General features: G+C 52.1%; 2 protein-coding genes across 3 annotated transcripts in view; both read left to right on the top strand.

The window, feature by feature from the left end:
• UHRF1 (ubiquitin like with PHD and ring finger domains 1) overlaps positions 1-13,330 on the top strand; it is a gene marked incomplete at its 5' end in the record, with an annotated part of 31,524 nt that extends 18,194 nt beyond the window's left edge. The window contains 8 exons of one of the 2 annotated variants that reach the window (XM_082651007.1): positions 115-219; positions 1,285-1,391; positions 3,781-3,943; positions 4,016-4,153; positions 6,042-6,183; positions 6,286-6,431; positions 8,179-8,277; positions 11,902-13,330. In XM_082651007.1, coding sequence (XP_082507133.1) covers positions 115-219; positions 1,285-1,391; positions 3,781-3,943; positions 4,016-4,153; positions 6,042-6,183; positions 6,286-6,431; positions 8,179-8,277; positions 11,902-12,048 — 1,047 coding nt within the window. In that variant the 3' untranslated portion in view covers positions 12,049-13,330. Of the gene's footprint in view, positions 1-114; positions 220-1,284; positions 1,392-3,780; positions 3,944-4,015; positions 4,154-6,041; positions 6,432-8,178; positions 8,278-11,901 lie in introns of both variants that reach the window. The other variant, XM_082651006.1, reaches the window with a different exon arrangement.
• Positions 13,331-20,824: 7,494 nt separating this feature from the next.
• The window catches only part of KDM4B (lysine demethylase 4B), a 134,828-nt gene continuing 129,220 nt past the window's right edge, over positions 20,825-26,432 (top strand). Inside the window, 1 exon segment of the mRNA XM_082650235.1 lies at positions 20,825-20,916. The gene's annotated coding sequence lies outside the window, so the exon portion shown is untranslated.

Genomic DNA, 26,432 nt, shown 5'->3' with positions numbered 1-26,432 from the left:
AGTGATGCTTTCAGTGGAAGGAGTCAGGCGCTGGCTCCAAAGGCGGGAGCGAAGAGGGCCGTCGAGCAGCGGCTGGTCCAGGAGGTGCCACTTATTTCTCGGTGGTGTTCACAGGTCAGCGAGTCTGGGGTCCATCGACCTCATGTGGCAGGCATCCACGGCCGGAGCAATGATGGGGCGTACTCCCTGGTCCTGGCTGGAGGGTATGAGGACGACGTGGTGAGTGTGGGAAGCTGGTCTTGTTTTTATGTAATTGTGGCAAATACTCAGTGTAAAACTTAACCATCTTAATTATTTTTAAGAGCACGCTCAGTGACATTAAGCACATTCACACTGTCGTGCAACCATCCCCACGGTCCATCTCCAGAACTTTCTCGTCTTCCCAAACTGAGACTTTGTCCCCAGGAAACGCTGACTCTCCATCCCCTCCCCCAGCCCCTGTCCTTACCATCTACTTCCCGTCTCTGTGGATCTGATTCTCTAGGGACCTCCTGTGAGTGGAATCACAGTATTCGTCCTTTTGTGTCTGGATTATCTCACTGAGCATCATGTCCTCAAGGTCCATCCACGGTGTAGCATGTGTCAGAATCTCCTTCCTTTTTTTTTTTTTTTTTTGTGGTACGCGGGCCTCTCACTGCTGTGGCCTCTCCTGTTGCGGAGCACAGGCTCCGGACGCGCAGGCTCAGCGGCCATGGCTCACGGGCCCAGCCGCTCCGTGGCACGTGGGATCTTCCCGGACCGGGGCACCAACCCGTGTCCCCTGCAGCGGCAGGTGGACTCTCAACCACTGCGCCACCAGGGAAGCCCAGAATCTCCTTCCTTTTTAAGGCTTAACAATATTCCAGTGTGTGGACGGACCACATTTTTGTTCATCCAGTCATGCATCAGTGGATGCCTGGGTTGTTTCCACATTTTAGCTACTGTGAGTAATGCTATGAACCTGGATCTGCAAAAATCTCTTCAAGTCCCTGTTTTCAGTTCTTCTGGGTATAAAGAAGTGTGATTGCCGGATCATATGGTGATTCTGTTTTTAGTTTGTTGAGGAACCTCCATACTGTTTTCCACAGCAGCTGCACCATTTTCCATCCCTACCAGCTGTGCACAGGGTTCTAGTTTCTCCACACTGTCACCGACACTTGTTATTATCTGTTTCTTTGGTAGTTGATCCTGACATCCTGATTCTTTGACGGTTGACATCCTGACGGGTGTGTGTGGGTTTGTTTTGAGTGGGTCTCTCCTCTCCTCTGTGCGGAGGGTTCAGCCTGCCCTCCGTATCTGTTTCAGGACCACGGGAACTCGTTCACGTACACAGGTAGTGGTGGACGAGACCTTTCCGGTAACAAGCGGACTGCAGAGCAGTCTTGTGATCAGAAACTCACCAACACCAACAGGTTTGCAGAATCGAGTGTTCCTATATCTTCACCAGCACGTGTCTGTCTGCCTTGTCCTCTGGTGGCTTCACAGGGGAGGGGATGGGTCCCATTTGGGGCTTTCATGTGCAGGAAGTTAGATTCCCATTAAGATTGTGATGGAACGTAGGGACCACGAATGTCCATCTCTTCCCTACTCTGTCCACCTGTGAGTCAGTCAGATGCACTGAAGCAAACTTTTCCCCCAAAAGGCCAGATAATAAACGTATTTGGCTTTGTGGGCCGCACGGTCTCTGTGGCAACCACTCAATTCTGCCGTCATAGCACGTGAGCAGCCACAGAGCACATGTAAAAGAGTGTGGGCAGCTCTGTTGCAGTAGAACTTTATCTGCAACACCACAAGGTGGGCAGGAGTTTGCTGAGCCTCGATTACAGGATGGGATACAGCATCACAGAGCCCAAAGGAAAAGACAGAGATTTGATGACCTAAGTATTATAAATTATACCAATAAAACCCATAAGTACAATGTAAAGGCAGGTGACTCTTGGGGGAAAAGTCTGCCACAAACATGACACCTGATGATGGTTATGCCATTATATGTAAAGAGCTGTGTTGCAAATCAATAAGAAAAACTAACAGAAAAAAGCAAAGGACATGCAAATCATTCTGCCAAGTAACACAGATCTACAGTGGCCATGAAAATTTGTTCACCTTTAGTGATCAAAGAAATAACACATTGAGGTAATGATGAGATACTATTTATTTACCCTGTAAAGTTGGCCCCAAATTCTCCAGTGTTGAGAAATGCCAAGGCATAGACTAGCGTTCCACTGTTGGTAGAAATACAAATTGGTATTTCTTTCCAGAAAGCTCTTTGCCTAAATATCTTTCTTTAAAAAAGAGGGAAGGGTTCATTTTCATGCATGTATTAGTCTAGTAGAATATTTAAATTTCGCTAGCCATTTTAAAAAAGTCTCATTTTGGGGACTTCTCTGGTGATCCAGCGGTTAAGACTCCGTGCTTCCACTGCAGGGGGCGCGGGTTCGATCCCTGGTTGGGGAACTAAGATCCCGCATGCCACATGGGGCAGCCAAGAAAAAAAGAAAAAGTCTCATTTTCGGAGGAGATTTGACAGTGTGAGGAACTGCTCGTGAGCAGTGATAAAAGTCTGGACTTAAAACTCTAAGAAATCCGTTCTTTACCAACCGCCATCTGCACGGGAGAACAGCTGTGCGGTGGCAGCTCTCTTTCTTGCTCACCTGAGGAAGGTGGCGGCGTTGCATCAGATGCTGAGCTGACCTCCGGTCCACCGACCCCAGGCCGCTGTGCCCCTTGTCGGGACAGGCCTACCGGCCCAGGCCGCGTTTGTGTGCCACCTGCTTTCTCCTGGGTGACGTCTTCCCCCACATCGTGTTAGTGTCCTGTGGCTCTGGTACCAAAACACTGCACAACTGGGTGGTTTAGAACAACAGGAATTTATTCTTGCCTAATTCCGGAGGCCCAGAGTCCAAAGTCAAGGTGTCTCGGGGCCGTCCTCCATCTGGAACCTCCAGGGGAGGGTCCTTCCTTGGTGTCCCTTGGCTTGTAGATGTGACTCTCCAAGCCCTGCCTCAGTCTTCATGGGGCCCTGTCCCCTAGTGTGTCTGTTTTTCTTTTTTTATTTAGTTTTAATTTTTATTTATTTATTATTTTTTTTTAATTGTTTATTTATTTTTGGCTGCGTTGGGTCTTTGTTGCTGCGCGCGGGCTTTCTCTAGTTGCGGCGAGCGGGGGCTGCTCTTCGTTGTGGTGTGCGGGCTTCTCATTGCGGTGGCTTCCCTTGTTGCGGAGCACGGGCTCTAGGTGCGCGGGCTTCAGTAGTTGTGGCACGCAGGCTTCAGTAGTTGTGGCTTGCAGGCTCTAGAGCGCAGGCTCAGTAGTTGTGGCGCATGGGCTTAGTTACTCTGCAGCACGTGGGATCTTCCCAGACCAGGGCTCGAACCCGTGTTCCCTGAATTGGCAGGCAGATCCTTAACCACTGTGCCACCAGGGAAGTCCTAATTTTTATTTTTTAATTATTTATTTAAAAAATTTTTTCTTCTTTTTTTTGGGGCCATGTCTCGGTGTGGCTTGTGGGATGTGGGATCTTAGTTCCCCGACGTGGAATTGAACCCGGGCCCTCGAGAGTGAGAGCGCTGAGTTCCCACCGGGGAACTCCCTCAGTTTCCCTTTCCTTATAAGGACACCGGTCATTGGGTTTAGGGCCCACCCTAATCCATTCTGACCGCCTCCGAACTTGACTTCATCTGCAAGCACTGACTTTCCAAAGGTCACATGTTCACGGGGGGGGGGGGGGGGGGGGCTTGGGACGCCGCGACCCCCTCTCTCTGGGGGATGCAGTCCAGCGTGTGGGCCCGGCTCTCCCCGCAGGGCGCTGGCTCTGAACTGCTTTGCCCCCATCAACGACCTCAAAGGGGCCGAGGCCAAGGACTGGCGGTCGGGGAAGCCGGTCCGGGTGGTGCGGAACGTCAAGGGCCGCAAGCACAGCAAGTACGCCCCCATCGAGGGCAACCGGTATGACGGCATCTACAAGGTGAGTGGGGGCCCCCGTGCCTGCCCCCCGCCCCTGGCCCCCAGGTCACTGACCCCGCGCTTCTTCCCACAGGTCGTGAGGTACTGGCCCGAGAAGGGCAAGTCCGGCTTCCTGGTGTGGCGCTTCCTCCTGCGCAGGGATGACGTCGAGCCGGGGCCCTGGACCAAGGAGGGGAAGGACCGGATCAAGAAGCTGGGGCTGACCATGCAGGTGCGTCCAGGCCTGTGCTCACAGCTGGAGCTCGTGCCTGGGGCCTGGGCCGGGAGCGTCTGAGCGGGGAGCCATGCTCTCTGGGGTTTTTCTCATCCCGGACGATTTCCAGGCTGTGAGCTGGTGACACCTCGCTGGCTGTACCATCCCTGTCCTTCAGCCAGTGGATATAGGGGAGGGGTGGATCAGGCAGGTTTGCGTCTTTGCTTTGTGATGTTAGAGCTGAGAGCTGGGCTTCCTTATCTGAGCTGTGTTTGAAGAGCTTATCTGAAATCAATCTGGAGTCCGGTCTCCTCTCTCTTGGCCAGTCCCCTCCCATCCCCTCTTCTCCTCCCCCTCTTCCCTGTCTCTTTGTTTTTTTGTTTCTTTTTGACCGCACCTTGCAGCATGCAGGATCTCTCTGACCAGGGATTGAACCTGTGCCCCCTTCATTGAAAGGCGAGTCTTAACCACTGGACCTCCAGGGAAGTCCCCCATCTCTCTTTCTCCTGTCTGTCCATCACCTCTCCCTACCCCCAAAGCAGACAAACCAATAAAATTGGTCTAAATATAGAATAGAGCAAGGTCTGAATGTAAAGATAGGGTGGACTGATCCCCTGGAGCAATCACTCACCTCTTCATAGCAGCAGAATCCTCCGTCTTCAAGAGTTCGCCCAGTGCGTGCAGAGTACGGCTTTTTTGCACTATAATTATGGTGTTTTCTGTTCCTCCTGGTGATCCGATTTCCAGCTGATAAGTTGTGGTGGGACTATTTAAGGAATCTTAATTGCTGTTGAGAGTCTGATAGCACCTACCCCGCCCCACCCCCTGCCCCCCCACCTGGAGGCCACAAAGAGTTGCCTTTTGAACACACTGGTTGTTCCACAGGGAATTGTATTTTATTTTATTTTATTTATTTATTTATTATCATTATTTTTTAACATCTTTATTGGAGTATAACTGCTTTACAATGGTGTGTTAGTTTCTGCCTTATAACAAAGTGAATCAGCTATACATACACATATGTCCCCATATCTCCTCCCTCTTGCGTCTCCCTCCCACCCTCCCTGTCCCACCCCTCTAGGTGGTCACAAACACAGGGACTTTTAGAGGCGGAGGAACTGGGGAGAGCCAGCCATGGGTCAGACATGTCACTGTTTGGTGAGAGGAGGATGTTTTATTTAGAAGTTAGGCCTTCGTTGCAAGTTTGTGTTGCTAGAAAAGCTTGAGGGTTTCTTGATGAAACACTGGAGAATCGGAAGTGGTTGTAGGTGCCTTAGAATCCCATTTCTAATTAGATAATGCCTGATGGGGCTCAGAGGAGTCCAAGACCCATCAGAATTGGGTTGTGGAGCTAAGGCCCTGGGCCAGTGGTGAGTAAACGAAGTCTTCCTGGGGCCCAGCCACGCCCATTCAATCCCACAGGGGCTGGGCCGGCTTTTGTCCCCACAGAGCCCGAAACTTTTACTGCCTGGCCCCTGGCTTGAAAAGTTTGCCTACTTCTTAATCGAAACGGAAAGATACCAAGACTGTCTTGGGAGTTCCCTGGCCATCCAGTGGTTAGGACTCGACGCTTTCACTGCTGAGGCCAAGGGTTCAATCCCTGGTCAGGGAACCAAGATCCTATCCTACAAGCCGTGGGGCACGGCCAAAAAAACCCAAAAAATAAAACAAAAGAAAAAAGACTGTCTTCTTTGCTTGATCTGGTGGTGGGCCTCTACCGTGCGTTACCTCGCTCACTGCCGCTGTGCCATTAACGTTTGTTCCTGTGAGTTTCTGTGCCTAGTTACTGCTCCAGAGTTAAGTTGGTGCAGGCCTCTGAGCTGAGGCCAAGGGAGCACAGAGTCCGTCTCTGGGGCCCGGCTGGGGACCGGGTAGGGGTGACCGTCCTGTCTTCTCCTCCTCACAGTACCCGGAAGGCTACCTGGAGGCCCTGGCCAGGAGGGAGAAGGAGAAGGAAAACAGCAAGACGGAAGCCCTGGAGAAGGAGGACGACGGGGAGGAGGACTTCGCGTCCCCCAGGAAGGGCAAGCGGAAAAGCAAGTCGGCTGGTGGGTGTCTCAGCGGCCGTCCTCGTACTCGGGACCCCATCCTCGTGCTTGGGGGGAGGGGTGGGGGGGGCCTCCACCCTCACCCGCCCTGCTCTGTCCCAGGAGGTGACGGGTCCTCGCGAGGGGCACCCAAGAAGACCAAGGTGGAGCCCTACAGCCTCACCACCCAGCAGAGCAGCCTCATCAAGGAGGACAAGAGCAACACAAAGCTGTGGACGGAGATCCTGAAGTCACTCAAGGACGGGCCGGTGAGCCCCCCTCCCTCGCCCGGGCGGCGGGGGCCTCTTTCTTTCCATTGTGATAAAATAGGGAAAACATGAAACTGACCATCTGAACTATTTGAAGTGCGCAGCTCAGTGGCATTAAGCCTGTCGTGCAACCATCCGCACCATTGTCTCCAGAACTTTCTCATCTTCCCAAACTGAAACTCTGTCCCCATGAAACGCTGACTCCCCAGCCCCTCCCCCAGCCCCTGGCCCCCACCATCTACTTCCTGTCTCAGTGGATCCGACTCCTCTAGGGACCTCACATGAGTGGAATCAGACAGTGTGTGTCCTTCTGTGTCTGGTTTCTCTCACTGAGCATCACGTCCTCAGGGTCCATCCGTGTTGTGGCAGGTGTCAGACTCTCCTTCCTTTTTTAAGGCTGTGTAATATTCCACTGTACAGATGGAATTTGTTTATCCATCATCTCTCAGTGGACACTTGGGTTGCTTCCAGCTTTTGGCTGTTGTGAACAGTGCTGCTGTGAACACAGGTGGGCAAGTCTCTGCGGCCCTGTCTTCAGTTCTCTTGGGCATAAACCCAGAAGTGGGATTGCCGGATCATGAAGTCATTCTGTGTTCAAATTTCTGAGGAACCGCCAAACCGGCGCTGTCTTTTTTTTGATCTTCCTGCCTTAGTGGGGTGAGTGACATTGATGGGTCACTGGAAGTGAGTGGCTCAGCATCCTCTGGCTGCCCCTGCCTGGTGGGGATTGGCTCTCCATGGCTCACGGTCAGGGTCAAACCCAGATCCTCTGAGCCCTGGGCGAGCGGCCCGTTACTGCTGACGTCCTCTCCTTCTGGACTCTTCCTCCTGGTCATGCCGTTGCACGGCCTCTGCCCTCGTGGGTTTCTCTTTGGGGGAGTACCCTCCACCCCAGCCCTCCCGGCTCAGTCTCCCTCCGGCATGAAATCACTGCGGCTGCCCTAACAAGTGAGCCTTTAGGGGTAAAATCCAAGTGTGGGCAGGGCTGGTCCTTCCGGAGGCTCCAGGGCAGCATCGGTTCCCGCCTTTTCCAGCTTCTGGAGGCACCTCATCCCTGGCTCACGGCCCCACCTGCATCCTCACAGCCAGCAGCGCAGCATCTCCCGTCTCTCTCTGCCTCTGACCCTCCCGCCTCCCTCTTACAAGGACCCTGTGATGACGTTGGGCTCCCCGGGGAATCCAGGGTCATCCCTGTCTCAAGGGCCTTAACCCCACCTGCGAAGTCCCCTCTGCCCCATGAGGTGACACGTCCACAGGTCCCGGGATTCGAACGTGGACATCTTAGGAGGCTGTGATTCAGCCGCCCCACGTCCTTCGGGTCTCTCTGCTGACAGGTCACCTTCTCCACAGGGGGACTCTGACCGCCCTCCTTCTGGGGCTCCCTGCTGTCCTTTCCCCAGCACTGCTGTGACCTTTCTGTCTTTCACCTGCTTAATCTCTGGTCTTCCCCGCTGGGCCCCAGGCTCCAAGAAGGCAGGCGTTTCTCTGTCTCATCCGCTGCTGGAGCCCGGGGTCTGAGCAGTGGGCGGCAGGCAGGCGGTGCCGTGTGTCGCAGGGCTGGGCTCTGTGCCGAGAGAAGCGCTGATGGAGTGCGGTCTTGATCTCCAGCCTGCGTGTGCTCCGGTGCCGGAGGATGAGATTCGGGCCGGGGCGAGGGCTAAGCAGGGAGTCTGGGGACCCGTCGTGCTCGTTCACTCTGGGGAACTGAGCCTTTGCCGGGCTCATGCACCCTCTCCTCTGCTTCCAGAAATTCCTAAGCAAAGTGGAGGAGGCGTTCCAGTGTATTTGTTGCCAGGAGTTGGTGTACCGCCCGATCACGACCGTGTGCCAGCACACCGTGTGCAAGGTGAGTGGGCACTGAGGGCCCCAGACGGGAGGTCCTGGAGGGGTGATCGGACCCACGCTGCCAACCTGGGCTTGCCGGTTTTGCTTCTGCACCTCCCGCCCCCGGCCCTTCGAGGGGATTGAGGGTCTCTTTTCCAGGTGACCTGGGTTACAGTAGCACCCCAGCCTTAATCACAGGCGCCCATCACTCGTTCCCTGCTCCCCACCCTCCTGTTGCCCCAGAATCCAACGCAAACTCCTCACCCAGCCACTGCCCACCCTGCCATCGTCCCGAACCTCCAGCCACACCGGCCCTCTGTTGTGCCTTCAACAGGTCGGCGCCTACTTTCCTTGGGGGCCACGCACTGGTCCTCTCCAGCCTCTTAGATGCCTGGAGGTCCGGTGTGGGAGAGGTTGGGCTATTGTCCTGGCCTGGGATCTGGTCATACTAAATGACTAAGTGGGCTGGGCTGGAGATGCCTGAGGCGCTTATCCCCTAGAGGAGCAGGGAGGAAGGCTTCCTGGAGGAGGTGGCATTAACCTGCCACCTGAGGCGGTCCTTGGGGCAGCATCCCAGGTAGGCAGAGTGACCTGTGCAGAAGCTTAGACCCACAGGCATGTTGGAGTAGCCAGGGCCTCTTGGGGACAAGGGCAGGGTAGGGGGGCCGGGTGGTGGGTCTGGAGGGTTCTGGCCAGTGGTCAGCCTTAGGAGGGAAACAGTACCTGATCTGATGCTTTTGAAAGAAGAGATTGGGAGGGGCTGAGATTGGGCCAGACCAGGGTCTCTCCCCAAGCAGTGCTGACGTTTGGGGCCGGATCGTTCTCTGTCGTGGGGTGAACGACACCAGAGTGAACACACCATGGGGTGTCCTGAGTGCTGGGGGGCTGAGCAGCATCTGAGGCCCCACCCACTCGGTCCCAGGGGTCCCCCAACTTGGGAAGCGCTGGTCTGCGTGTATGGTGTCTTTGCAGTGCCTTCTGGCCAGAGTCGGTCAGTAGGAACTCATGGGCAGTGTAGGCACGTAATTTAGAAGGGACTGTCCCTGCCTCCCGGTCACCCTGGGTCTCTGAGCTGCTCTCTCGCCTCGGGGCCGTCTTGGTCCAGGGCGTCGGGTCACTTATCAGACCAGGGGATGGACTCTGAGAACATGGACACTTGGGCAGCAGTCGTGCCATGTGGCCTGACCGAGGCCCTTCAGCTGTGTGGCCAGGAGAGATGCCCCTGGGTGTCTGAGGCCGTGTGGAGCCCGAGGGGGCTCAGAGGCTTGGCGGGGCGGGGTGAGAACACATCGTCGGGGTCGGCAGTGTGGCTTTGACCTCCGGCTTTGCCCTTCTGGCTGTGTGACCTTGGAAAGCCTGTAACCGTGCTGAGCCCCTTTGCCCCGTGGAAAGGGGCATCACAGCACCCTTCTGGCTTTGAGGTGTACCCGGCCAGCGCGCAGTTGGACACTGAGACGCGGGGCGCGTGCGAGGTCAGGCCGAGCGGCTCAGGGAGTCACCACACCCGCGGCCGCTGTGCCGCCAGTGTGAAGGAGGTGGCCCTGGTGAGTGCGTGTCTGTCCTGGGCATCCTCACGACTGTCGTTCGTCTCCAGTGAGCTCAGCGTCTGAGGGGCTGTGGGGAAATGGCTTTGACCCTCCACCCTGACGTCCCAGCATTTGATTTTGTTTTCACTCTATTAAAATATTTTCACTGTGGTAATGTACAGATAACATAACCTTTACCGTTTTAACTATTTTTTAGGTGCACAGCTCAGTGGTATTAAGTACATTCACACTGTTGTGCAACCATCCCCGCCATCCATCTTCAGAACTTTCTCATCTTCCCAAACTGAAACTCTGTCCCCATGAAACACTCACTCCCCAGCCCCTCCCCCAGCCCCTGGCCCCTAACCATCTACTTCCTGTCTCTGTGGATCTCACTCTCTAGGGACCTTGCATGAGTGGAATCAGACAGTGTCTGTCCTTCTGTGTCTGGCTTCTCTCACTGAGCATCGTGTTCAGGCTCATCCATGTTGTCACGTGTGTCAAAACCTCTTTCCTTTTGAAGGCTGAGTCACATGGCAGCGCGTGGATGGACCACATTGTGTTTAGCCATCATCCGTGGATGGACTCTTGGTGTTTCCACCTTTTAGCCATTGTGAATCGTGCAGCGATCCAGAACCTGATTTTGAACCCAAGTCTTAGTGTGTTGAGCAGAAGGCACTACCTCTCGTGCCTGGGATTAGTCTGTAGACTTTATATTGGACAAGAACACAGGAGTTTATTTTTTTTTGTCTTTGTTGTATTTTTTTGACTGTGCTGGGTCTTCATTGCTGTGCTTGCACTTTCTCTAGCTGTGGCGAGCGGGGGCTACTCTTTGTTGTGGTGCACAGGCTTCTCATTGCAGTGGCTTCTTTTGTTTCAGAGCACGGGCTCTAGGAGGGCGGGCTCAGTAGTTGTGGCACACGGGCTTCAGTAGTTGTGGCCCGTGGGCTCCATAGTCGTGGCACGTGGGCTCTAGAGCACAGGCTCAGTAGTTGCAGAGCACCGGCTCTAGGCGTGCGGGCTCAGTAGTTGTGGCTCATGGGCTCTAGAGTGCAGGCTCAGTAGTTGTGGCGCACTGGCTTAGTTGCTCCGCGGCATGTGGGATCTTCCCGGACCAGGACTCGAACCCGTGTCCCCTGCATCGACAGGTGGATTTTTAACCACTGGACCACCAGGGAAGTCCAGGACTTTTTAAAAATAGGGATCAAAAGCAGCCGTCTGCATCCAGCGGTAGCGTGACGTGGCAGCAGCAGGTTTTCACCAGCTTGGTGTTGCCCCTCACCCAGCTGCCTGGCGCCATCCTTCAGGTGTGTGCACCTGTGCAGGTGCCCGCTCCCCATGGCGTCTTCGGCCTGTGGCTCCGACGGGGAGGTAGGGCCTGTCAGCCTCACAGCTCGGGCTCCACCTGGCTCTTCCCCTGGCGTCACTGGGTTGACAAGTGGGTTCAAGCCCAGAAGTCTGGCTCAGCATCCAGACCCCCTCCTTCCTCCCTCTTCTTCCGTCTTCTCACCGACACATGTTCCTTGAGCATCTACTCTGGGTTGGGTCCTGTGCTTGGTGTCGGGAGATTCAGGGAGACACAGCCCCCATCCTGGGGAGTGTCTGGTGTGTTACACGCCAGCAGGTTAGTCGACAAGATGATTCCAGAAGGCGGAAGGTACTGTTTTGAAAGCAGACAGGGTGAGGTGAGGCGGGGATGTTCCAGGGGCTTCGAGGAGGGGTCCTCTGAGGAGGGGACTTGAGCCGAGGCACGGTGACAAGAGAGCCAGGGCATGGACCTGTCAGGTGGTGTGACCTGCAGGTACACGGGCCTGGTGGCCGGGATGACCTTGGAGTCTTTTTTTTTTTTTTTTTGCCACACCGCTCGGCTTGTGGGATCTTAGTTCCCTGACCAAGGATTGAACCCGCTCCCATAGCAGTGAAAGTGCGGAGTCCTAACCACTGGACCGCCAGGGAATTCCCGACCTTGGAGTCTTTGAGCCTGGGGCAGCCGGGCTGGTGATGGGCAGCCAGCAGTGGCAAGGGAGACTGAGGGTCAGGAGGGGCCTCTGGACTGCCGACACCGCCCCGGGGGGACAGTGGGTGGCCAGGAGCACCTCTCACCACCCACTCTCCCGCAGGATTGCCTGGACAGGTCCTTCCGGGCCCAGGTGTTCAGCTGCCCGGCCTGCCGCTATGACCTGGGCCGGAGCTACACCATGCACGTGAACCAGCCACTGCAGGCCGTCCTCAACCAGCTCTTCCCTGGCTACGGGAGCGGACGGTGATCCTCAAGCACTTCTCGCCGTGTGTTTTTTTTAAAAAAACGTTATCGGGGGGGTCTGTGGCCCCCATTTTGTCGTTAGTGAGCTTAACTTAAACATGTAGTTTTTCCTCCACTCCCTAAAAAAAAAAAAAAAAAGCCTCGTCTTCCTGGTTTGGATTTTTTTTTTTTAATCTATAAAATTTTCAGGAATTTGTATTATGGCTCAAAGGAAGGAAGAAAGTCGGACTTCTCCATGTTTTTATTTTGGTTTTAAAAAGAAAGAAATAAATAAAAAGCCTGCAATTTATCAGCGGAAAAAAACAAACAAACAAAAAAAATTGTTTTTCTTCTGAGGATGGAATTAGAAACAACTTGGCGTGAAGGCCACTGAAATTCCCAGCATCAGGTTCTCAGCTGTTCTGGCCGCTGACTCGCAAGACGGCGCCGGGCTGCCTAGAACAATCTTTTCAAGGTTGGTGGGTCAGGCCCCCAGAGGTGAAATCCCGCCTGGCGGTGGCCCTGGGTGTGGTGTTGGCCCTGCATTGCCGGCAGGAAGGTGTTCAAAGGAAAAGCTGTTCAAAGGAAAAGCGAAGAAGTCCCGTTGGGCCCGGTTGAACCCCCCCGCACCCCGCCTCCAAGCCATCCCCCACTGGGCTGCTTCTGCGTCCCCACCGGCCACCCGAGCAGAGAGCTGGGGCCACACTGAAGCTACCTCCGCTGGACTCTTCCCCTCCATGGGGGCCGATGGGCGGCCCAGCGACGTCCCCTCTGGACGCCACGGAAGCAAACGCCTGGGGCCACGTTCAAGTGCCTTTGGTCCCTCCTTCCTTCTTCAACACGGGGCTCTTTCTCAGCACTGAATTGTTGACGGTGCCAACCAGAATCTCAAACTGTGGTCCTCCAGCGCCTCCCTGGAGACCCCGGGTGAGCGAGTGGGGACGATGGGACTTTTGTCGATCCTCGAAGTTGAATTTTCAACTCGCCAATTGGGAATTACAAGAGGGAAACTTTAAAAAAAAAACAAAAACCTTTCTAAATGAAATTTTTTTTTGTAGTTACTGTATATGTACCGAGAAAGCTAATAACTTAGGGTTTGGTTGTGTTTTTTTGGGGGGGGGAGTTTTGTGTTTTTTGGAATGATTTGTTAATGTTTCTAACTTGACCAAAGTTTGCAGCTTATACCTCAACAGAACAGGGATATTTTAAATCACATAACTGCAGACAGACTGGAGCGATATTGTTTTAAAAGTTTCTCTTTTTTTCCTTATTATTAGGTGGTTAATGTATTAGGAATAAACGACGAAATCCTGTGTAGGCTTTTTCTATGAAGTTCAATATTCTCTGTCCAGGTTTTAGATTCTCAGAATAAATGCCTTTTACAGATGAATTTGGTTGTGTCTTCTATTTGCAAAGTGCTTTGTAGCCCACCAGGCACTTTTATAGCTAGTAACACATTTTCTCCTTACAAAAACCCCGGAGTCAGACTAGGCAGGTGACATCATTCCCACTTTGCAGATGAGAAAACTGAGGCCCACAAGGTCCAAGTGACGTGCAGCGGTCCATAGGGGCCAAACCAGGCCTTCTAGCTTGGAGCCAGACGTCACTTAGTGTCACCAAGGTGGGTGGCACTGTCCCCATTTACATTAGAAGAAACGGAGGCTGTTGTGGTCCCCCACTAGGAGACTGGCTCTGCCTTGAGTGGGTGTCAGCAGCCTGAATCATCAACTAAGGAGCTGCTTGGCCCCAGGGGGCCCTCTGCAGGCCTGGGGAGATGGGGGTACGTGGGGGTGTGGAGGCTGGTGACCTGAAATGCTGTTTCCAGCAGGAGTCAGAGACCAAGGATGAGGCAAGGTTTTTTTGTTTTTATTTTTTTAATTAATTTTTATTGGAGTATAGTTGCTTTACAATGGTGTGTTAGCCTCCGCTGCACACAAAATGAATCAGCCACACACATACAGATATCCCCTCCCTTTTGGATTTCCTTCGCATTTACCACAGTGCATTAGCAAGAGTTCCCTGTGCTATATAGCATGTTCCCATCATTTGTCTCTTTTATACATAGTATCAATAGCGTATATGTGTCAATCCCGGTCTCCCAGTTCCTCGCACCCCACCCCTTTCCCCCTTGGTATCCATACATTTGTTCTCTACATCTGTGTCTCCATTTCTGCTTTGCAAATAAGATCATCTGTACCTTTTTCTAGATTCCACATATGTGTGTTATTATACGATATTTGCTTTTCTCTTTCTGACTTACTTCACTCTGTATGACATTCTCTAGGTCCATCCACAAATGACCCAATTTCATTCCTTTTTATGGCTGAGTAATATTCCATTGTATATATGTACCACATCTTTATCCATTCCTCTGTTAATGGACATTTAGGTTGCTTCCATGCCCTGGCTATTGTAAATAGTGCTGCTGTGAACATTGGAGTGCACGTGTTTTTTTGAATTATGGTTTTCTCAGGGTATATGCCCAGTAGTGGGATTGCTGGATCATATGGTAGTTCTATTTTTAGTTTTTTAAGGAACCTCCATACTGTTCTCCATGGTGGCTGTACCAACTTACATTCCCACCACCAGTGCAAGAGGGTTCCCCTTTCTCCACACCCTCTCTAGCATTTGTTGTTTGTGGATTTTCTGATGATGCCCATTCTAACTGGTGTGAGGTAATACTTCATTGTAGTTTTGATTTGCATTTCTCCAATAATTAGTGATGTTGAGCAGCTTTTCATGTGCCTCTTGGCCATCTGTATGTCTTCTTTGGAGAAATGTCTATTTAGGTCTTCTCATTTTTTGATTGGGTTGTTTGTTTTTTTGATATTGACCTGTATGAGCTGCTTATATATTTCGGAGATTAATCCTTTGTCCGTTGCTTTGTTTGCAAATATTTTCTCCCATTCTGAGGGTTGTCTTTTTGTCTCGTTTATGGCTTTTTTTTGGTTTTTGTTTGTTTTTTTGTTTGTTGTCTTGTTTCTTTCATTCTTTTTTTTTTTTTTTTTGGCCATGCTGCACGGTTTGGCTTGCAGGATCTTAGTTTCCTGACCAGGCATCAAACTCATGCCCCCTGCAGTAGAAGTATGAAGTCCTAACCACTGGACCACCAGGGAATTCCCCAAGGATGAGGCAAGTTTAACAATCAACTCCAGGGGAGGTGATAGTGCCGAGTTCTGCAGATGCCATTACTCACACCAACCTATCACTGGCACTTTGTACGGATGGTTAGACAATGACGTGGGCAGATCTGATTTAAGAAACAGGGACTTCCCTGGCGGTCCGGTGGTTGGGACTTAGCCTTCCAATGGAGGGGACACGGGTTTGATCTCTGGTCGGGGAACTAAGATCCCGCATGCCTCATGGCCAAAAAATCAAAACGTAAAACAGAAGCAATATTGTAGTGAATTCAATAAAGACTTTAAAAATGGTCCACGTCAAAAAAAAATCTTAAAAACAATAAAGCTCTGCCTCTTTTGGACCTTCAAATATGTCAAGTATGTCCTTGAAAACATTATGCTAAGTGAAAGAGGGCAATCACAAAAGATCGTATGTGATATGATCTCATTCACATGAAATGCTCAACACAGGGATCTGTAGGGACAGAAAGCAGATTAGTGTAGCGATGCTTAGCCAGTAGGGAGGGAGAGGGGGTGAGAGCTAGAGGGTGCGGGGTTCTTTTCGGGGAGATGAAAATGTTCTAAATTTGGTGACGATTGCACATAACCTGTGGAGATACTAAAATCCTTTGAACTGTACAGTATATGAGTTATATCTCAAAAAAAAAAATCAAAGTGTGAACATGAAATAAAAAAAGGAAAGATGCCCAGCTATGAGGATCAGAGGGAACTCCCTAAGTGTCCCCAAGTGGGCCGCACACAGGGGCAGAACACCCTGAGGTGCGTTAATTGTGGAGATTGTGGAATTTTTTTGTTTCTCACATAAAAGTTAAGAACAGTGTCATTGTTAAAAATGAGCAAACCCCAGAAAAGTGTATGTGCACTGCTATGCAGAAATAATCACAATGTAAGGTGTATTCATTTCCTGGCAGACTTTTGGTAGTTTTAATTTTTTTAAAGCAGTTTTATTGAGATATATTGCACATGCCATAACACCCACTTAAAGTATACAGTTCAGTGGGTTTTAGTATATTTGCACAGTTGTGCAATCATCACCTCTGTCTGGTTCCAGAATTTCATCCCCCCTCGAAAGAAGCCCGATCCCCGTTAGCAGTCACTTCCCACCCCTCCCCAGCCTCTGGCAACCATTAACCTACTTTCTGTCTGTGGACTTGCCTGTTCTGGATGTTTCATATAAATAAATTCATACAACACATAGTTTTTTTGTGTCTGGCTTCTCTCACTGACCCTGGTGTTTTCAAGGTCCATCCAACGTTGTAGCAAGTGTCAGCACTTCACTGCTTCTTATGGCTGAGTAATATTCCAGGGTGTGGATGGACCACCTTTTAAAATCTACCTGGTTGTTTTTTTTTTTCTTAATGTAAAACTTCCTTCTCTCCCTCCACCCCACGTTATAAAATTAATACATAATCCCTTCAGAACATTTGGAAACTGAATATGTGAAGAAAAAGCCAAAGCACATAATCCTGCCCCCGAAAGGGTTAATATTTTTAGGCTTTATTTATACATGTGTGTTGGTACTGCAGCATTCAACCTCAGAACAACTGAGGCATAGACAAGTGGCTTACTCGAGGACACGGCAAAGCCATGGTACATATTTGTTTAAAGATGTTTCTCCATGTATTTATTACTTTTTAAATATTTATTTATTTGGTTGCGTGGGGTCTTAGTTGCGACAGGCAGGCTCCTTAGTTGTGGCATGTGAACTCTCAGCTGCAGCATGCATGTGGGATCTAGTTCCCTGACCAGGGATCGAACCCAGGCCCCCTGCATTGGGATAGAGGAGTCCTATCCACTGTGCCGCCGGGAAGTCCCTCCAAGTATTTGTTTTATATACAAATTTAAAGAATGACATTAGGACAGTAGTGTATATACTATTTTGTGCCGGTTTTTCTTTTCTATTCAGTTCATTGGTGGGGTAGCCTGCTTTGTCTAGCACCTAAACAAACACATGAGCCGTGGTCTGGTGTTTGCATTATGTGTCTGTGCTCATAAAAGTGAAACGTATACTACACGTGTCTAGTGATATCTGCTTGGCGTGAAATGGAATGTTAGCATTCCTCCTCCAAATGTATTTGTTTTCTAAAAAATTTTTTTGTTAAAAAAAATTTTTTTTTTAATTTTTATGTTTATTTTGTCTGTACCACGTGTCTTGCAGAATCGTAGTTCCCTGACCAGGGATTGAACCCGGGCCACGGCGGTGAAAGTGCCGAGTCCTAACCATTGGACCACCAAGGATCTACCCCCCAAATGTATTTCTAAAAATTTATTTTTTAGAGACATAGGAAGATCTAGGGACTTCCCTGGCAGGCCAGTGGTTAAGACTCTGTGCTTCCACTGCAGGGGGGCACGGGTTCGATCCCTGCTCGGGGAACTAAGCCGCAAGCCATGTGGTGCAGCCAAAAGATAAAAATAAAGACATAGGAGGATCTATTTTTCTGTCCATCTCTATCTTTTATGCATCAGACTAGCCCATAAGCGGAAGCTGGAGGGGAGTTTTAGGAAAGCAGAGGAATGTGAAGAACAGTTAGAAATGAGCTGGCCTTGGGTCATCTGAAGGCCAGTGCCAGAGGTCCTCCTGACCTTACTTAGGGACAGATGCCTGTGATTCCCAGCCCCAGCCCTTTGTGAGATCTGCACCTGTCTGCAAAGACTGGAAAATGATTAGTGAGTTGTTCTCAAGTTAATTTGAAAATTCTGAGACTGAGTTCTTCCTGCTTTGCATAGGACACCTTTTAATTAAATGACAGTGATTATAGTTTTCTGTCCTAACATTTTGTTATGAAAACTCTCAAATGTAGAAAAGTTGAAAGGACTGTATGGTGAACCGTCAAATATGCTTCCTGTCTGGATTACACAACTGTGAAGTTTCTTAACATATAGATGGCATTTAAAAAAGTCCCCCTAAGAACCCTCCTACACTGCTGGTGGGAATGTAAATTGGTGAATTGGTGTACCACTGTGATGAACAGTACGGAGTTTCCTTAAAAAGCTAAAAATAGAGTTAACCATATGATCCAGCAATCCCACTCCTGGGCATATATCCAGAGAAAACTCTAATTTGAAAATATACATGCACCCCAATGTTCATAGCAGCACTATTTACGATAGCCAAGACATGGAAGCAACTTAAATGTCCATCGGCAGATGAATGGATAAAGAAGATATGGTACATATATACAACGGGATATTAGCCATAAAAAAGAATGAAATAATGCCATTTGCAGCAACATGGATGGACCTAGAGATTCTCATACTGAGTGAAGTAAGCCAGACAAAGACAAATAACATATGATATCACTTATATGTGAAATCTAAAATATGCTACAAATGAACTTATTCACAAAACAGAAACAGACTCACAGATTTAGAAAACAAATTTACGGTTACCAAAGGGAAAAGGGGGTGGGGGAGGGGTAAATTAGGAGTTTGGGATTAGCAGATACAAGCTATTATATATAAAATAGATAAACAACAAGGTCCTACCATATAGCACAGGAAACTATATTCAATATGCTGTAATAAACCATAATGGAAAAGAATATGAAAAAGAATATATATATATTTATGTATGTATACACATTAAAACTGAATCATTTCGCTGTACACCAGAAACTAATATAACATTGTAGATCAACCATACTGGAATTAAAATAAAAAAAAAAAGGAACTTGAGAAAAAATTATAAAAAGTCCCCCTAAGCAAAATTGGAAAGCTGACAACCTATTTAGGTCCCCCAATTAAAAAAAAAAAAAAATTCCAGAGTCTGTGAAATCCAAACACCTGGAATTCACTGTCTAACGGGGTTAACTGGGAAGTAGAGAAGAAAAAGGCTTGGGATAGGGGGATCCCCATACGATTGCACTTTTGAGTCTATATTACTGCTACCAGATTACATTTCTGTCTTTCCCACGGGTTAGGGAGTTTCTTGGGAGCAGTCACTGGTTCCTACTTTTTAAGTTAAATTTTAACTGCTTGAGGGAATATCTGAATATGGCCCCATGACGATGTAAATCACCCTAGAGCAGATTAAACTCCTCACCAACTACACTTTTTACCAACGTGGATCCCTCCTCTCCACCAAGATTTAGTTTTACTCAGTTTGGGGACGGCCTTGTTCTGCGCATTGCCACAGGTATGGGCTCTTAGAAACCACAGGATATTTGCTCTGCGTTCCTTTCCATAACGGTATTGTTCAGAATTCTGGACCATTCTGCAGCTCTCCACATGGCTTGTAGGGGAATCATTCCATGACAGTACATGTAGATCTACCCCCTTTTCAACCGCTACATAGTTAAAAGTATTCCAGAGTACCCTGTGCTACAAGCTATCTATATAATCTGGAAACAATTGTGTACAGCGCTGCAGCCGCATACTTGAACCAGGCAAGCTCCACGCTCCGGACCCTTTCTCAGGGTACAGGACCTCCAGGAATAGAGCGTAGATGCACTCGCCACGTTACTGGGAAATATCGAATTGTCCGATTTACATTCCTGCAGACGAAATGGGGGCGTGCCCAGCCTACTGCCTGGTATGCAATTAATAATCATGATGATGATGATAATGGCAAACCTTAATTAAATGCTCACTTCGCGAAGTCACATGGTCAAAGGCTTTACGTGCCTCCTCTCACCAATTCGCGCAAACTTCCCAGGAGAGGGGCCGACGGTGAGGGGTTGTATCGCCGTCATATCCATTTCACAGGCGAAACTGCGGCCCAGCGAGGTTACTTCGCTGGAGGCCAACCACAGTGAGGCATGTGGGCCCGGCTGAGCTTTGGACCTAAGTCAGGAGGCACCAAACTCCTTGCCTCCCTTACGTTTTAGGGAAGTCGGCGAAGGTCACCTAGCTTTACCCTGAAGGCCTTGGCGCCTTTGCAAAGTTTTGTCGATTGCAACGGAAATGAACTTGGAATTTTTTTGGGGGAGAGGGGGGAAGGGGAGGCAGGGGCTCTTGCTGCTTGACTTTTTTTTCTTTTTTCTGCTTGACTTTTATTTCACCAGTTCTCAGTTCTCCTCCTTTGCAAATTGAGTTACGTTGGAGCTATGTTTCCTAACTCGGGACTTTGCGAATTGGAGAACGCTGAACCCAATTTCCGGCTCTGGGTCTCGAACCCCCTCTTCGAGCCTGCCAGGCGCGGTGCTGATGTTGTGCTGGATCTCACGTACTCAGCTGCAGCCTGATAACCAGGGCGGGGCCCGGACCGTGATTGGCACCCGCCCCAGCCAGTCCGCGCCTGGGGCTGACCCCGTAAGCCAATATTCTCTTGCCCCCGTGCGGTCGTTGGGCGGTCCCCGAGGCGCCCTTGTCAATCTGAGGCCTAGCGCCGTCCTGTTGGTCGCGGCCTCTTGTCTGGCGTGCGCAGCCTGCAATGAGAACCAAGCCGGTCAGCGGGCACGTGGGTGGGCGCCGCCGTGTCCTAGCCGGCCGGCCAGTGACGAGGCGAGACCGGCGCCTGCGCCCGCCCAATCGAGGCGCGCAGGGGGCGGGCCGTGCGGTGTTGGTGGGCCCCGCGGAGGGGAGGGGCGGAGCTGTCAGCGGCAGCCAATGGGTGCGCGGGCGTGGGCTCGGTGGCCAATGGCAGCCGGGGCGGAGCTGGCGAGCGGCCTTATAAGCCCCGCCCGGGACGCTCGCGGAGGGCTCGGCCGCCAGCGACCGAGCGGGGCCCGGCCCGAGCAGGGCCTGGGGGTGCGACGCCGAGGGCGGGGGAGCGCGCGCCGCAGCTCCGGACCGGGCCGCGCGCGCCGCCTCAGGTGAGCCGGCGGGGAGGCGGCCGCCGCGTCCGAGCGCGGGCCCCGTCGCCGCCGCCGCCCCCGCGCCGCGCCTGGGGCTGCGGGCGGGCGGGCGCCCGGGACTCGAGGCCCAGGCCTCGGGCGCGGCCTGCTCGGGCCGCGGCCGCAGTGCTTTGTCCCGGCCCGCGAGGCGGTTGGGGGCGTTAACCGCCCGGCCCCGGGCGCTTGCCGGGCCTCAGGCGGGGGCGGCGCGGCCGGACAATGGCGGGGCCGGGGGCGGGAGGCGGGGGCGCCCTGCCCGGGCCGGGGGCGCGCGGGGGCTGGGCCGGGGCGTCCCCTCCGGCCCCGCACAAAAGATGACAGCGTGGGTGGCCCGGCCCGGCTGGCCCTGCCTGGCGGGGCCCTCACCTTCCATTATTCACAACAATCCTAATAATTAAAAGAAATAATAATAGTAAAGAGAGAGAGATATCCCAGGCCCTGGGTGAAACCCGCCTCCATTTCCGGCCCCTTGGGCACTGGTGGGGTTAACGGGGCGCTTCCCAGCGGTGTCCCCCGAAATGTCCATCACTGCATCCCACCCCACTGCCCGAGTCAACCGCCGTGCCATCGCGGCGTCCAAACTCGCACCCCATTTCCCTCAGCCCCCCCAAAATAAGCATGCAATCAGAATTTCCTATAAAAAAATTATCCACTTGATATGCACATAGTAGTTTCCAGACGCGTGCCCCCACGGCCTTCCCCTCTCTGCCCGATCGCCATCTCGAAGGCCCCTTCTCTGTAGAAATAAATCCTGGTGTCGCTCCCGCGGGGACCCCTTGGGCTGTCCTCTCCAGCCCCGTGGGATCTGGGGGACGGATTCATTCTGAAAGGGACCTGCCCCAGATCTGCAAGGGCCTGGGTCTCCGCCCAGTGGGCGCAATGACACCAGGCAGAATGGGGTGCGCGTCTGCCGGGGCCAGGGTGGAAGGTTTTATAGGGGATTTTTTTCCCTTGGGGTCTGGGGAGACGTGGACTGCTTCTTGGTGTGTCCCATCTGTTTGGTTGGGGGAGGATGCTTTTGTTTTAATGATTCAGGTGCACCTGGGAACTGTTTCCCGAGTTATGAAACTAGTGAGAAGGTTGTTCTGTGCAATGGAGCCCAACAATCCTGTGATATGTAAAGAGTGTGTCCTTTTCCATGTGTTTCTGTCCGTGGCATTTATTCAGCAAGCTCCCGTGGCTCCCACTGGCTGCCAGCGCTGTCTTAGGGTCTGAGGTTGCTTGCCTCACCCCTTTGCCTCAGCAGCCATTTATCCGGCTGTCCCCAGGCTGGAGAAAGCCCCTAAAAGGGGCTCACTCCATGACTCCTCTGGGCTTTCCGCGCTGCCGTGCAAGAGCCGGTGACTCCCCTAATTCTCCAATAATAGCTTCCTTATGAGGCGTCGGGAGGGTTTGTCAACTCCCCGGTCAGCTTTTCCTCACCACCCTCGCAAAAGCAGTGGGCAGCCTCTGTGGTCTTTGTAGTTTGCTTTTTGGAATCCCAAAGGACAGAGTGTAGAAGTCTGGAGTCAACTTGTGATCATCTGAGGGGAGGGTTTCTGAAACTCGCTGGCCCTCTTTCCGTGTTTCTGATTGGACGCTTGGCAAACGTTGGTGCTCCCCTTTTGTGCCGGGGGCACCTCCGCGGTCAGACCGCCCTGCCCTGGGGGAGGTCACCTCCGCGAGCGGAGGTGCAGTTGCATAAATGCTCCCAGGTTTTGCGGTGATTCAAGCAGATACTGTGTCACGCGCTGTGTGTGCATGTGTGTGTGTGTGTGTGTGCGCGTGCGTGTGCGCGCGCGCGCGATTGTGTGTCGTTGTCGAGACAATTTCTATACAGGTCTTAGTAACAATTGTTTTTCTCGCATTTTCTAATCCTTGCCACTTTGGGGAGTGGGCTGCTAAGAGGTGTTAAGAGCTTAAAGGTGTGGCTGATCAGTCATTTAGGACCCCGCCCTGCCTTTGTTGTACTTTTCTGTCTCCTAGTAAAGACCCTTCCCCAGTGCCTCTGGGGTGGTCGGGTGGCCCTCCATGCCCCTCTCTCCCTGCCTGGCTGCTCTGCTATACTTGACCCTGCATTTCCCCTCCTCCTCTGTAGCGTCTTGCCCCTGCCCTCCTGAGCCCCGCCCCTTCCCCTGGCCCGGCCCAGCCGGGGCCTCAGCCCTGGGGAGCCCATCTGTTCCTTGGTTCCATCTGACACTCACCTGGCCTGCGGACATTGAGTTTTGAGCACTGGGGCAGGTTGCAGGAAGCCCCTAACTTCAGGGGGCTTTGGGTCTAGTGGGGGAAAGGGAGAGATGGGTGTCCCGAGGTGTGGGCACAACTGTGCTGGCGGTGTGGTGCCCACTGCCCCAAGGGGCCTGGCTCAGGGAGTGGGCAGCACAGGGTGAGAGGGGTGAGGGCCGAGGTGTGGGCAAATGACCATTTCCGGCTGTCTCTCTTCCTGGGATCTGGAATTGTGGGGGGCAGGTTCAGAGCTGTGAGACCCTGCGCCAGTCACTTGCTCAAGAACAAAGCTGGGCGGGGGGGGCAGTCACTAAACCTTCCCAAGCCCACTGGGCAGGGGCTGGGGGAAGGGCGCAGAAAGCAAAGGAACTGCGGGCAGACTGCACGACTGTGAGGTCACCCCCTCCGCCCCCACCCCATGCTTCTCTGCCAGTTCCCAGGGGGTTCCTGGCTGCGCTCCAGATACCTGTCCCCCACCCCCCGGGCTGCTCAGTGGGACCTCACCCCCACAGCTCTGACCTGCCCTGCCCCGGTCCCTCCACTTCTGGCTGAGGACACCGGACGAAGGAGAGGGGCTGAACCTGGACTCCTTTCTGACCTGTGTTCTTGTTGGTGCCCTTGGATTCCTGTCCTTGACTCCATTCCCCAAACAGAGTCTGAAAGATCCGGGTTCACATCCCTCCTCTGGGGCATGACTCTGGGCCTCGCTTTCCTCATCTGTAAAATGGGTATAATAAGAGCCCATGCTGGGTCATTGAGGGGGTCAAAGGGGATGAGAGTCACTGTGGCTTCACACAGTGACAGGGTGCTCTGAACCTGGCGCTGATTTCTTACTAACGTCAGGTCCCTTCCTACTCTGCCCCATTCACGTTCAGGGCTGGGTCGTTCTCTGGGGGGGTCTGTCCCGGGCACTGTGGGGTGTGGAGCAGCATCCCTGGCTCCCACCCTGTTGATGCCAGGAGCAGCCTTACCCCCACAGTTGTGACAACCACCGATGTCCCCAGACATAGCCCAGTGTCCCCTGGAGGGTGCAGTTGCCCCCAGGTGGCCCTCTCTCACTTAACCTTTAAGCCCCCTTTAAGCCCCCGGCAGCCTGATATTTGGCCATGACCCTGATTGACCTCAAGTTCCAGGTCCGTTTGTCCCTTTCCTCCCCTCCCCCGTCTAAAAGGGAGGGGCTCGTATTTGCAAACTATGTCTGGCGCACACTCCTCGGCCTGGCTGTCCAGGTCTTTCCTACTCTGTCTCCTGGAGGAGAGGTGCTCGCCTGCAAATGTGCCCACCACGGGCCGTCAGGCGTGGTGTGGGGGTCTCCCGAGCCCCTGCAGGGCCCCCCACAGGCCATGTGGAAACATGCTCCCGGGATCTGGAAGCGTGGTGGGCAGGTTTAGCGCTGTGTGACCCCTGCCTGTCCATCGGCTTTAACAGTTTGCTTCAAGTCGGCTTTGAGGTGACTCGCCCCTTTCATCTTCCCTCTTCATGAGCAATGATGCCTGAGGTCACGGGACTGTTACTGTGCCGGGTGCAGGTACTTTTACATAATGAAATGAATTTAACTACAATACTTAAAAAAGCCTGTGCCACCTCAAGACTAAGGCCTGAGCGGATCCATGAACTGATGATTGTGGGGTTGGATGGATTTTTTTTTTTTAACGCGATCATATATTTTATTTATTTATTTATATTTATTGATTGATTGAGTTTTGCCTGCATTGGGTCTTTGTTGCTGCACGTGGGCTTTCTCTAGTTGAGGTGAGCGGGGGCTGTTCTTCCTTGCAGTGCGCAGGCTTCTCATTGAGGTAGCTTGTCTTTGTTGGGGAGCACGGGCTCTAGCTGTGGGGGCTTCAGTAGTTGTGGCACACGGGCTCACTAGTTGTGGCTCGTGGGTGCTAGAGCGCAGGCTCAGTAGTTGTGGCGCATGGGCTTAGTTGCTCCGCGGCATGTGGGATCTTCCCAGACCAGGGCTCGAACCCGTGTCCCTGCATTGGCAGGTGGATTCTTAAGCACTGCGCCCCCGGGGAAGTCCCATGGATTGGTTTTTGAGTTTACTCCCTGCTTTGATTTGTTCTGGGAGCATCTTGGGGGCTGGATAAGGCGTCCTGACTAATCTGTCAATTCTCACTATTGCTCCCTCAAGGGACTTTTAAAAACTTGAAAAACGGTCTTCCTTTGCTCGGACCCTCCAGTGACTTCCTGTTGTCCTTGGGAAAGGCTGCAGACCCTTTCCATGGCCTCCCTGTTCTGTCCTATGAGGTGCTCTCCACACCACCCTCCCCCCCAAGCCCCGTGCCTGCTCCCTTCAGTCGAAACCACTTTACCTGCCTACTTTTCCCCACCTCAGGGCCTTTGCACTTGCTGTTCCCTCTGCCACAGTGTTGTCCCCTCAGGTCTCTTTGTCACTCAGGTCTCGGCTCAGAGAGGCCATCCCTGACCTCACTGCCCAAATTCACCCTTCCATCCACTCTCTCTCCCCAACCTGCCTTTTATTCTTTGCATTCAGCACTACCAGAAATTTGTATCAATCTGTTTATGTACTTATTGTCCATCTCATCCACTAGGGCAGCAGCTTTTCCTGTAAAGAGTTAGAAAGTAACTATTTTCCACTTTGTAGGTGGGACTGTCTCAGACCTGACCTCTCTGCTCTGCTGTTGTAATACAAAAGTACAGAAACCAACAACTGTGCCTTTGTTCCCATAAAACTTTATTTATGGACACGGAAATGTGAATTTCACATACTTTTCACATATGATGAACTATTTTTCTTCTTTTGATTTTTTTTTTCCCCCCATCAAACCATTAAAAACCGTCAGAACCATTCTGGGCTTGTGGGCCATACGGAAACAGGCAGTGGGCTGGATTTGACCTGTGGGCCATAGTGTGGGAGCACCTGCAGTAGGGTGTGAGGTTCTCGCTGTGGGAGCGACATCTGTCTTGGTCGCTGTGTGTATCCCCAGCACCTCAGGCAGTTCCTGCCCGCAACGGGTGTTCAGTAAGCATTCATTTGTTGGATGAATGAATTTCTATCTTTCCTGCATCCAAGTATTTAGAATCATACTCTGTATGTTAAAAAACGGATCCTGGATTGTTTTGAGGAAATCTAAAGTGCAGGGAATATAAGAAAATGCTATGATCCCATTCACCAAAACAATCTCAAAATTGAAAAAAGAGTAGATGTAGGGACTTCCCTGGTGGTCCAGTGGTTAGGACTCTGCGCTTCAGCTGCCGGGGGTGTGGGTTCCATCCCTGGTCGGGGAACTAAGATCCCTCGTGCCACACGGTGCGGCCAAAAA

This window comes from Grampus griseus, assembly GCF_964374135.1.
Source record: "Grampus griseus genome assembly, chromosome: 3".
Taxonomy (NCBI): Eukaryota; Metazoa; Chordata; class Mammalia; order Artiodactyla; family Delphinidae; genus Grampus; species Grampus griseus.
This window is presented reverse-complemented; position numbering and strand designations above follow the sequence as displayed.